Genomic DNA, 13494 nt, shown 5'->3' with positions numbered 1-13494 from the left:
TCTGTCAATGATAAATAGGAACTCAGTACTCTCTAATAATATTGAAAATGTTTGTCCTTTGCTTCTCTCTCTCTCTCTCTCTCTCTTTTTTTTGAGACAGGGCCTCACTATGTAATTGAGACTGACCTGGAACTCACTATATAGCCCAGGCTGGTCTCGAACTCACAGTGATCCTCCTGCCTCAGCCTCCCGAGTGCTGGGATTACAGGTGTGCGCCGCCATGTCTGGCTCTTTGCTTCTCTTTCTATATCCCATCCCTCAACTTACTGCTGTGGTTTTACTTGTAATACATTTATGCTGTGTTGTATAATCATAGTTTTTCTTCAGTAATTTAGGTTGATTTTAAAACATGAAAACAACAATTTCATTGTTATGTTTATGTGAATAGTATTACTGTGAAACCAATTATTACTCCACTTTAATAGAAAAATCTTAGTAGGCTCAAATTCAAATAATTTTTCGTTTTTGAAAAAAATTAAACCTTGTCACTGACTTTTATATTTTAAGATTTTTTTAGGTTTCCTTATCCCATCTGTTTTATCTAATTCTTTGTCTTCTGGACATTTTTCTCTCAGATGCTTCTGGTTTTTCTCTGATTACAGTCTGTACCATTGATGTCTGTACCTGCTTCATAGCTGTTGACCTACACTTTCATCTTTCTCTACTGTTTGAAGGGTCCCATGTTTTCTTGGTTTGTTTTTTGTTTATCCTGGAGTATATCTTCATGGAATTTCCTAAGAAAAGGTGTATAAGAGGTAAACTTCACTCCTTGAATGTATATTTTTTAAAATATTTAGGGCCTCAGGATTTAGCTCAGTGCACTGCACCTGGCTTGCAAGTACAAGGTCCTGAGTTAGATCCCCAGTACCAAAAAAATCTTTATTCTGCTCCCATATTTATGTACAAAATTCTACTTAACCATTTTCCCTTGAATTTTGAAGACATTACATTATTGTCTATCAGTGATTAGTGTTATCAGTAAGGAGTGTACTTTTCATTTTGTTGTAGGTAACCAACCCCCCCCCCCGAATTGAAGGATCTTCTTTGGGTTGAGATGTAAAACACTGATATCTCCAAGTTTGATTGATCATTCTGTTTCATACTTTGTAAGACTGTTGAATTGAAAAATTTGCTTCCCTTCAGGAGTGGAACATCTTCATTCTTTATTCTGATTTTTTCTTTTTTCCCTAGAATTCCTTCTTGTTGGGTATTGGGTCTCCTAGACTTCCAAACTCGCGCAAAGTTCTTTTATAGATACAGGTTACAGTTTTTGAAAATACTCTTGTCTCTTGAGATACTCATTTCCTGCAGGATCATTTTTATTTGTTTTGCAGTTTATAGTAGGCTTTTTTAAAATGCTTGGCAATTTTGGTTGCCTTTAAACTGGGCATGGTGGCACACTCCTGTAATCCCAGCACTCAGAAGGCTGAGGCAGGAGGATCACTGAACCTGGATCAAAAACAAATAAAGCAGTAAGGCTGCCCCGAAGCTTTATAATTCCGTAGGTAGCCACTGTTCCATTTTTTCATCAAAAGAAGTAATCTTTTTTTATATCCAATATCTTGAAATATTTCCAAACCTTTCTTAGAGTGTCAGGATTTATTATTTAGCTTGTCTCAGTTTAAAACTGACTCTGATTAGATTTTATTTACAAAGGAGATTATCCACAAGAAGCTTCTGCTCTATTGCATGCTTAGTAATTTTAAGTCTTTTCATATTCATATGTATTTTATAGCACAAGACTTGGATTTTTATTTACTTGATGTTCTGTTTTAATTGGGAGATAAATTATACCTTTTATTTTAATACTCCAAACTAGACAAAAGCTTTCATTTGAACTGTTTGTAGTATGACTAATTTCACGTGAACTAATTTGAATTTAATTTGACTTGAATTTTTTATTCTTCCCACCATACCTTTACCCCAGTGCTGAGGATCCAACTCAAGAGTTTCACTTAACACTAAGCAAATGCTCTTCCATTGAGCTATACCAATCCCTTGACTTGAATTTTTAAAAGTAAATTCATTTAGTCACTGAGTATTTCTAATTGACTTGCTAGTCTGTTTATATATAGAATGACTGATCGATAGATAGATAGATAACTGGAATTAGAGTTTTTCAGATGATTTAAGATAACAACCCAGAGAATCACACTGAACAGCAGCCCTAGTCGTTGGCCCAAATAGTTGACACTGGCACTGGCTTATCATTCCTTTTAATACTTTGGTAGAGGTTAATGTTTTGGTCCAAGTGATGAATGGGAACTTGACTATGGAGCCAAAGTTTGATCACACAACCCTAAAGATTAGCGGTAGCTGCTGATTGTACTGGCATCTTTTTTTAAGTCTCCTGGAAAAGGTGACTGTATAAGTTACTGTTCAAACAGAGGCATGAGAATACTATTAATTACATGGAGGCAGCATAAACCAGAACATATGGTCTTCTTGAGTCACATGGATCAAGGTTAGAATCCAAGGCAGTATAACTCATATTGTCTGCTTAGTTAACTTGACCCTTCCATTTTATTCCTGTCTGCTTTTTTAACTTCTAGGTCAAGTATAAAGGACCAAGAAATGTGGGCATAGACTGCATAAGGAACAGTGGAATGATGGAAAATATTTTTTAAAAAATACATCTGTTCTAAACATGTGTACCCTTTTTTCTTGTCCTTATTACTTGAACAATACAACCATTTGCATTGTTTTTATATTGTATGACCTCTGTAAGTAACGTGGAGATGATTTACTGTATACTGGAGGATGTATGTAGGTTATATGCATATACTGCACCATTTCATATAAAGAAGTTGAGTGTCCTTGGACTTGTTATCCTTAGGGAGCCTTGGAACCAGTCATCCATAATACCAAGGGGCAACTGTATAAGAATCCAAAACTATCTGAATTTTTCTATAACTAAACATGTGTAGTCTGAATGTATGAAATCTTATCCTGTTATTTAAATATTTACTACGAGTTGCACATAGCTTGTGAATGTTTTAGATACTCTTTTTTCTGAGTTCTGAATTTACTCAGGGATACAACTTGTTATTGACATGTTTTCTTTGGGAGTAGAATTGTTCACTATTAAAATATAAATTTCCCTTTTCCTCTTTTGTAATTGTCATATGTAGAAAATGTTGGCTATTTTTATATCAAAAATGTGGAAACCTCATCCAAATAGAAATTAAAAGTTTCTTTGAATTCCATTCTTTGGATTCTAAGTTTTTTGTTTTTGTTTTTTGTTTTTTGTTTTCTTTTTCATATTGGACTGAAATCTGCCACCCTGTAACTTCCATCTGTTGGTTCTAGTTCTGTTCTCTGGAGCAGCATGGAGTAAGTGTCTTCTTTTAGAAGGCAGCTATCACCTTTTCTAGACTGAATTTCCTCAGGGCCTCTGCTTTTATGAGAAATAAAACCTGTATCTATAAAGTTCATGTTGATTCCCTCTGAAAGCGTGCTAGTTTTATCAGTGTTTTGCTTAACAATTAAAATGCTAATCCAAAATTTGAATTGTGTACTGTATTTCTGTGGTATCATGCATACTGCATTTGCACTGTAATCCAGGAATCAGATAGGAATCTAATTTATTGCTGCCACTTCAGCTTAGTTTGGGTTTTTTTTTTCCCCCTTAGGTATTAATTGTCAGTTCATATTTAAATTTATGGTCAGCTAAAATTTGCCAGCTAAATAACCTTCGGGGCTCTCCATTTTAGAAAGTATTCGCTGCCCTGGTACTATAGCCTTACTTAGCAAGTGGAATTGTGAGTAAATTTCTCAGAGAACCTTGAATAATAAATGTACTTTGATATGCTAATATCTGTAGGCCTTTAGTTTTATGTGACATAGACTCTTGATTTAAAAGTTAAAATAGGGATTCGTTTTGGGAGGTTTTTGTGGTGAACTGACCCCCAGGTACTGCAATGCAGGCTTTGTTCAAATAAAGCCTTGCTTTGTAACCCTGTAAATCTACCCATGACTTACTTTTGGGCAGTGTGAATTTGGAAGGTCCCATAAATCTACTGAGCATTCTCCTGTGTAGTATGGACAGAGTGGTTGCTTTTTTAAAAAGATAATTTTTAAATGTTAAAATAATGTAGTTTTAAGAATTTAAGGTAGAAATCTGATCACTATTATGTAAAATGTTTTTGCCTCTTGAGATTTAAATAAGCAATGATTGCAAAGCATCTGACTTAGCTCTCCTTTTGTATGTACTATTACATTTTTTGTGCTATTACATTTAAAGATAAATTTTGCATACCTACAAGCTGGAAATTTTATCTAAAATAATATTCTTTTGTTAAGTTCTGCCCTAGAACAGAATTACTCAACCTCAGCACTGTTGATACATTATATGTAATTCTTTGTGTGTGAGAGGTCCCATACATTTTAAGATGAGTAAACAGTATCCCTGGCATCTACCCACTAAATGCCAGGACTGCACATTATAATCTACCAACTTTTCTGCAGTTTCAGCATCAAAAATCTCTCCAGATTGGTATAACTCAGTGATGATGTGCATTAGCAAGCCCAGGTCCTAGTTCAGACCCCATCTACAAAAGAAACTAAAACTCCAGTCTTGGCCACATGTCTCCTGGGCATTAAAATCTCCCTTAGTGGAGAACCGTTGCTGTAGAACAATATAAATATTCCCTAAGTTAACTAGGTAATATTTTTTGCCTTAAATTTGTTCTTTAAGTGGTTTAAAATAAGATGTTGGGGGGGGCTAGGATTTTAAAGTCTAGATTATAATATAGAACTATACTTTGAAATCTGTAATTTGATCATTTTTTTTCCCCTTAGTGTAGTCTCTTATTCCAGTTCATGTCTATGCTTTGCAATATAATCCATTGATCTAAAGTACTAAGATTAAGAAATGATGATTAAAATGTTATTGAGTTCACATACTTGGCCTTTTATAGTCCATGATTACATTATTTGCACGTGCACTTTTCATTTGTTATATAACTCTAAATTGATTAACTCCTTGATTTTAAAATCATTTTATTATATTCTTCTTCACAATATAGCCAGCAGCCAGCTTCGGGTGTAGCCTATTCTCATCCAACTACAGTTGCTAGCTACACTGTCCATCAGGCTCCCGTAGCTGCCCACACAGTTACTGCTGCTTATGCACCAGCAGCCGCTACAGTTGCAGTTGCCAGGCCTGCTCCAGTAGCAGTTGCAGCTGCTGCAACAGCTGCTGCTTATGGAGGCTACCCCACTGCACATTCAGCAACTGACTATGGTTATACCCAGAGGCAACAAGAAGCACCACCACCACCACCCCCGGCTACTACACAAAACTACCAGGTAAGAAAACTAGTCTCAGTAGCCTTTGCCTGTAAGTTTAATGGACTCTCAGTGTATAATATAATGTCTTAGCTAATGCTTGTCAATCTTAAATCTTCTAAAATATACCTGTAGTGAGGCCAGGTGGTACATGTCTGTAAATCCCAATCACTCAGGAGCCTGAGACAGAAGTATGGCAAATTCAAGCTCAGCCTGGTAACTTAGTGAAACACTGTCTCAATATAGGGAGTGAAAGGGAAAGAGACAGACAGGAACCCAGTGGTCCTTGGATTCCGTCTCCAGTACTACTAAATAAATAAATAAACCTGTAATGATAAAAGAGTGAATGGGTCTTTGTATTTTGGAGGACATAGTGCAAGTACTAAGTTTCCTTGAAATGAATTTTATGTAATTCCCTCACCATTGTACCCTATTTATGGGGAGGGGGGTGTTTTGCTTTAGCTTTTAAGTTTTACATAAATTACTGGTTAAATATTTTAATTTTACCCCAAGTTTTTGACCTTTAGTAGAGTGGGCTATTATCCATTTTTGAAACATAGATATTTCTGTCATTTTCAAGATCTTAGGCCCAAGCTATTAGGACAAATATATTGCATATTTTCTTCTTGAAACTTCTCAAAGATGGAAAGCCTGTTCCCTACACATTTATGTTGTCACAATGTTTTTCATGTATGTATCGAAAAATTTTCGAGCTCTTAAGATACATCTTTTCCTTTCATGGATAAATTCTTATTATAGTAGTAGGTTTGAAAACATTGCTAAATTTACCACTTGGTTTATTTAATTAATTTGATCCTAATTTTTAAAATTATTTTTGTCTTATTTATTTTAAACTTTGGTCCTTCTTTTTGGGGGTTTTGGTCTTTGTTTGTTTTTTTGTTTTGGTACCGTGGATCAAACTCCGGACCTTGCGCTTTCAAAGCAGGTGGCGGAACCACTGAGCTAAATCCCTGGCCCTGGTCCTTCTGAACCTCTTTTTAAAACCTAGGGACTTTGTAAATTAAGAACTTGAAATTTAAATCAATGATAGTATTTGCTATTAACTTATTAAATTTGGAGTTATTTTGATGTTTGTGATTGTTTCATTATTCCCAGAGACCCAGTAAATTTTGTTGTTTTAAATTAGGTCTGTAAAACCCATTTTTTTCTAGCCTTACCTGCTTCTTCAGACTTTCCTTGTGTGCCTTTCCATCCCTCCTTACTTTGTACAGTATCAAAATTCATTTGACTCAGAATTCACCTAATCCTTGAAATAATGAAAAGAAAACAGGAATAATAATAATAAAGTTTAGTCAAACAGGTGTTTGGGGGTATTGTTTTTGCTTTGCTTTGCTTTGCCTTGCTTGAATTTGTGGTGCTGGGGATCCAACTGAGGGCCTCCCTGTACTAGGCACAAGCTCTACTACCACTGAGCTATACTCCCAATTCCACCCTTGTTCTCTTCTGATACTGTAGGATCTCTCGCTCTCTCTTCTTTTTTGGTACTGGTTATCAAACTCAGGTCCTTGTGCTTGCAAGGCAGGCGCCAGAACCACTGAGCTAACCCTGGCCCTGTAGGTTCTATCTTTAAGGCAAAATTGCTATGAACTTTAAGATTAGTTTGTACTGAATAAATGTTTTTGTGATTGTTCTAATTGTAGAAGTTACATATACTGCTTGAAATGCTTTTGATTTTATATCTATATTGAATTTGATTGTTTTATGTCTAAATCTGAGAACTATACTTTTAAGCTGTTTTCCTCTATTGTTTTTGTAAATAGTAGAATTTATTTTTTCTGTCACAACAAAGTTTCCTTTCTTTCCTTTTCTTTAGGACTCATACTCATATGTAAGATCCACAGCTCCTGCTGTAGCTTATGATAGTAAGCAGTACTACCAACAGCCAACAGCAACTGCTGCTGCTGTAGCTGCTGCTGCCCAGCCTCAGCCTTCAGTTGCGGAAACCTACTACCAGACAGGTAGGTTTAAACACACACAATTTTATTATAAACTATTGAAGTATATGATTCAGGGTTGTTTTGTTTTTTTGCACTGAGAATTGAATGTAGAGCATTTGTACTGGGCTACACCTTCGGCCCTCTTTTCAAGTTTGTTTATATATTCATTTCTTATTCTGTCAGACCAAGTCACTCCATTGTCTAGTGAGCCCCAACTTTCCATCCATCTGTCTTAGCCTTCGTGAGTGGTAGGATCACAGGCATGTGCTACATACCCAGTTTCAGGCTATTTTACAGTAAAGATAAGCTTCTAGGTTTATCTAAAACCATTCATTATACATTATGTTGAAAGGCAGACTACATACCCTTCTTTTCAGCTACTAGAATGCCTTTGGATTATATAGTTATTTATGGAAGCATTTACAATCAAACTCTTTTTCTCTTGGAGATTTATTCCATTTGTTGTCATCTGTATAAAGTTACCTTCTTGCTGAAATATGTGTAAGTAAAAAAGAAGGTGTGGCAATAGCTTCTGACCACAGTTTTCTTTTCCAGAAAATCTCAGAACACTGCATATAGAGTGACTTTGTAGCCAATGGAGTTTTCTTTAATGGCTTATATTTTGTATTCATCTTCCCCTGATCTGTAATGACATTTGATTCTGTTACTAGCCACTGAGTATTAAGCACAGTATATAATGGTTTAAATGCCAGAAGTGTTTGATTTACAAAGAATCTGCCTCTGTATCTGTAATCTTTAGAAGGAGCATTTTTCACATAGATTTAATTGAGAACTTTCAAAACAAAGGTCTCCAAGGTTTAAAAAGTAACTGACTCCTTTTTTTTTGAAGGCCCTATGTTGTGGGTAGAACATTGGATTAAGAGAGAGCAGAATTGGGCCAGGTGTGGTGGCCCACACCTGTATTCCCAGCACTTGGGAGGCTGAGCCAGGAGGATCACTTTGAGTTCGAGACCAGCCTGGGCTACATAGTGAGTTCCAGGTCAGTCTCAACTACATAGTGAGAACCTGTCTCAAAAAAAAACAAAAACAAAAAACAAGAGAGAGAAGAATTGGCTTCCAGAACTGGCTTTACCACTAATGGGAGCAAATGATTTTTTTTTTTTTTAATCCCATCTCTTCTCCTATTTATAAATGAAGTAGTTAGCCCAAATCTCTGTAGGTTTGCTTCTAGTTCTGTGATTTTAGGGGCTGTTACAAGTGGTTTTAAAGTGTTTTGAATTATACTGACACACCTTTTTTTGATTTCTTTTCTATTGATTTGTGTGTATGATAATTTAAAATGAACTTCCTAGTTAATTAGGCGAGGCTTGTGTTTAAAAGTGCTGAATTATCTGAGAGTCAGAATATCTTGATTTAGTCATGAGTTCTGACACATAACTATAAATCATTTAGGTCTTGGATATTCGTTTGCTCTCTGTAAAATAGTGTCTTTATCTGTGTGTTATAATCAAATTTCATAAACAGTATAGATAAAAGTTTTAAGGCAGGGTTGAGGATGTAGCTCAGTGGTGCTTTGTGTGCCTGTCAAATGCAGGGTCCTAAGTTTGATCCCCAGTACAAGGGAAAAAAGTTTTAAGGTATCTTAATTAAGTGGAAAAATGAATTTGGCCCTCTGCTATTTCGTCCTTTCTCAGAAGTAACACTTGTGTGCTTTGTCATCATTAAGTGATTATTAATTTACTAATTGATTGTAAGGCTCATAAGATTCTTTGAAATATACATTGTTTTGAATTTGAAGGCAGCAGTAAGTTTAGCAGAGAAATTGGTGGCGGCCATTTAAGAATAGCTGCATTCTGGATCCAATGATTACATATCAATGATTGCCTGTTATGTGTGTAGCCATAGGTTCAGTCCCTGGTACCCCAGAAACAAATAGCTGTACTCAAGCTAATGATGTTTAAGTCAGTATCACCTGTGAATTGGAGGTAGCTTGTTCACCATGGTTAAATCAGTAAAATGCATTGAATATATAATTAAATATTGAATTTTTTAATGTGGATTGAAATACCTGAGAAGCTGTTTATTCTATTCCCAGCATTAAGCCTGTGAAGTAGACTGACTAGCCTAAATACAGACATGCACACATTCTTTCTCTCTCTCTAGAAATCTTTTTGTTTAATCTACCAGTTATATGTACTATTATTTCAGTTATAAGTTTTTCTAAAATATTTTTGAAATAACACAAAAAGCATAAGTTTTACCTCTTTTTGTCCATAAGATATTGGACGGGGGCGGGGGGCAGGAATTTAGCTCAGTGGTTCTGCTGCGTGCCTTGCAAGTGCAAGTTCCCGAATTTGATCCCTGGTACTAAAAAAAAAGGAGACGGCGGTGGGGCAGGGGGAGAAATGGTTAGCATTTCTAGCAACTTAATCTTTCTAATTTTCTAAGTATATTGTTACAAAAAGTATTGGTGATTCACCTAGTTTGTTTTCTGATGTTTTTTCTCACTTTAGCTCCCAAAGCAGGTTATAGCCAAGGTGCAACTCAGTATACTCAAGCCCAGCAAACTCGACAAGTGACAGCCATAAAACCAGCCACACCAAGTCCTGCTACCACTACTTTCTCCATTTATCCTGTGTCCTCCACTGTACAGCCTGTAGCAGCTGCGGCTACTGTGGTGCCATCCTATACTCAGAGTGCTACTTACAGTACCACAGCAGTTACTTATTCTGGTAAGACTGATAAAAACGGATTAAATGAGTAAACACATTGCAAAAGTATTTATTAGAAACTCGGTGTTCTGTGAACTCATTCTCAATATCAGGAACTGAATTGATAAGTATTGAATATATGTGTATAATGTGACAAAAGGATCATACATAATAAAAATAGTTTTTGTTGTCTTAACAAAAGATCTCAGCAGAATATGAAGTGCTCTTTGGGAATTTGAGAGATAGTCATGAGTCTTGGGTCTAAGATTCTAATTAGTGGAAGTAAGAAATAGTTCCAGGATCATTGTTTTTTCAAATGAATTTTAAAATTCAAGGTTAGTACTCAGGGAGTACCACAGATAAACCAATTTCCCTTAGAGAAGAATGATCACTAGAACTTTACTATGTCCAGTATGCTTACTAATTTCTGGTTAAGGAAGTAATCCATACTTCAGTGATTAAACTCACAAATTACTTTTTGTACATGCTGGGCTTTGTACCTACTACATAGTTTGTTACTATTTTACATGTTATTCATTCTATAATGTCTTAACTCTGGTGGCTTTAAGGTGACATGGGCAATTGTAATTCTGATCTATTGATACTTTGTTGTGGTTTGGGTCTTTGAAGCAAGTCTTTATTTCTCATATTTCTTACCTCTCTAGGTTGCTAGGGTTACAGTAATGAATTAGACAGGCAAGTCATATTTGAGAACAGCAATTCATTGTGGCTGAAATTTAAGATATGTGGGGTAAACATTAGGAGGGAAGATCAGAATTATTGCTGCATGACAAGCCTTGTATGCTGTGCTTTTGTGGTTGCATCTTATGTTGTTGTCAGAAAGAGTGCCACAGATAACTTAAGAAAAGTATTGCAGGGCCAGGGATTTAGCTCAGTGGCACAGCACCTGCCTGGCAAGTGTGAGGTCCCGAGTTCAATCCCTGGTACCAAAAAAAAAAAAAAAAAAAAAAAATGCACGCATGAAAGAAAGGATTGCAGTAGTTTTATAAGTTACCTATGACAACATATGGACATAAATTAGAATGAAGAGATGTTATGGAAATTCTGGCTAAGCTGGTGAATAATAAGGACCTTATCAAAGGAGGTTAGGGTAGAGAGGTATTTTATAACATTAAGAATAAAGATGTAGGGAAGGTTGGAGGAAGGAGGGCAGGGAAATGGGAAAAATTTAAGAACCAAGATACATCATGTAAAGGTACAAGATCCCAATGATGAATGTAACTATTGTTTACCTTAAATGTACCAATAAACTTAATGCAAAAAAATAAAGTTAAAGCTGAGTGTGGTGATGTACCCCTGTAATCTCAGCACTTATGAGCTGAGGCAAGAGAAGAGCTGTGAATTCAAGTCTAGACTGGGATACATAAGGAGTTCAGAGCCAGCCTGTACTACGAAATGAGACTGTCTCCAAAAAAATAAAATAAGATAAATAATAAAGACACTACATGTGTCCTGTTTGGGAAAGAAATCTTACTAAGATCTAAGAAACTATTTCTTATTCCTAGACATACACGACTTCCCAGATACAGCTTTTCTGCTCTTGGTTAATTAGTTATAACCACGCTTATTGCAGTAAATGTGATTGGATGCTTTTTTTAAATATCCATATGAATGTCAACAAAATAAGGAGTACCAGAGTATCTTTTCCTTTTCATTGTTTCCATCTTTTATGTGTTCCTGTGGGCTATAATCAGTTAATCCTAGTACTTTGCCTTGAATTCTTCAGAAAGTATTTCCTAAGAATAAAGGCATTCTCTTACATAATCATAATATTAAGAATTCCTTCAGGTTTCTTGGTGTTTGCATTACACTGTTTAAAATAATTATGCTTTTATTTACTGCTTCATTGCATGAGTAATATATTGTTTTGAAATTAGAAACTATAGTTTTTTTAAAAATCAAACCATTAAGCATGTATCACTATTAATGGTTTTTGTTACCAAAAACAAACTTTATCCTTTTTTTTTGTTTGTTTTCTGAGATGGGGTCTTACTGTGTAGTCCAAGCTGGCCTTGACTGTGTAGCCTAGGCTGGGTTAGCCTCATGCTTGTGGGATGGCAGGTGTGATCCACTACACCTGGTCTGAACTTGTCTTAAATATGCTGTTTTGTAAACTGCTTTAATTTCCCTTTCTAGTTTCTAAGTATAGAGCTATGCCATTCTTTTGATTGTTTCCTCAGGCTTTATTTTGGACTTTAAAATTCTGTGTAAAAGTCGAAAAATAGTACATGAAATGCCCGTATACCGTTAACCTACATTCACCAGTTAATACATTGAAACATATATTTTATCTTGCCTTCCACTTAAAACCTATTTCTGCATGCTTTTGGGAGTATATGTTATAAGTTACAGACAACATGATACTTTATTAATTTTTCAGAAAGTATTTCCTAAGAAAAAGGTGTTCTTTTATGTGGCCACAATTTCCATATAATAAAAAGGAGTTGAACATGGATACTGTCAAATATATACATTTTCTTGTTTGTCGCAAATGTCTTTTATGGCTTGGCTTTATATTTTGGTGTATTTGTGTTTGTGCTGTTTTGTTTTATTTTATTTCAGTACGGGGGATAGACCTGGGTCCCTTGCCTGTTTGTGCTTGTTTTTTTTGTTTTGTTTTTGTTTGTTTGTTTTTTTGTACCAGGGATTGAACTCAGGTCCTTGCACTTGTGAAGCAGGCGTCAGAACCACTGAGCTAAATCCCCCACCTTCCGTTAACAATTTAAAAATCTGTAAGACTAATGCCCAACTATGGTAGGGTGTTAAATCCTTTGAAAATCTCTGTTACATCTCTGTTTCTGAGGTGGTTTTTGCCATTTGCAAATGCAAATGCTTTTCTTTTGAAACAGGATCTTGCCATATAATTGAGGGAAGCCTAGAACTTGTTAAATACCACAGGCTTGCCTCAGACTCATGGGGGTCCTCTTGCCTCATCCTCCCAAGTGCAGAGATTAGACACATTTGTTACCATCCCTGGCTTGCAAATACACTTTTAAGTTTGGTCATTCTTCTCTAAAGTAAAGTGTCTCTCTCTCCCCTCTCTTTTCCCTCCCCTTCCCTCTCTCCCCCCTCCCCTCCCCTCTCTTCTCCCTCCTCCTCCCTCTCACCCCTCCACCTAGGAAATGAACCCAAGGCCTTTGCATAGGGCTACATCCCCAGGACATTTTTATTTTTCATTTTGAGGAAGGGTCTTGCCTACTCACAAAATTGCTCAAGCTGGACTCAAACTTGGTATTCTCTTGCTTCAGCCTCCTGTTGCAGCTTCCCAGAGCACAGAATTAGAGGCCTACACCATTACACCCAACCTGCTTTTTTGGTACTACTATGGACTCATTGTTTTTTTTTTTGTTTTTTGTTTTTTTTTCCAGCTTTAATTGAGTTTATTGGTACATTTTAGGGATACAGTACAGTTACATTTTTTTTTCAATTGAGTTTATTGGTACATTTTAGGGATACAGTACAGTTACATTCATTGTTGGGATCATGTACCTCTACATGGCAAGTCTTGATTCTCATTTTTTCCCCTTACCTCTGCCCTCCCTTCACCCTTCACC

General features: G+C 36.0%; 1 protein-coding gene across 3 annotated transcripts in view; it reads left to right on the top strand.

Moving 5' to 3' along the window:
* The window catches only part of Zfr (zinc finger RNA binding protein), a 78010-nt gene that overhangs the window by 15046 nt on the left and 49470 nt on the right, over positions 1-13494 (top strand). For 2 of the 3 annotated variants that reach the window (XM_033758447.1, XM_033758456.1), the window contains exons 2-5: positions 3310-3333; positions 5028-5310; positions 7124-7268; positions 9722-9940. In XM_033758447.1, coding sequence (XP_033614338.1) covers positions 3310-3333; positions 5028-5310; positions 7124-7268; positions 9722-9940 — 671 coding nt within the window. The remainder of the gene's footprint in view (positions 1-3309; positions 3334-5027; positions 5311-7123; positions 7269-9721; positions 9941-13494) is intronic. The other variant, XM_010605408.3, reaches the window with a different exon arrangement.

The sequence above is a fragment of the Fukomys damarensis genome, unplaced genomic scaffold (genome assembly GCF_012274545.1).
Source record: "Fukomys damarensis isolate Sample0158 unplaced genomic scaffold, DMR_v1.0_HiC HiC_scaffold_1, whole genome shotgun sequence".
NCBI lineage: Eukaryota > Metazoa > Chordata > Mammalia > Rodentia > Bathyergidae > Fukomys > Fukomys damarensis.
This window is presented reverse-complemented; position numbering and strand designations above follow the sequence as displayed.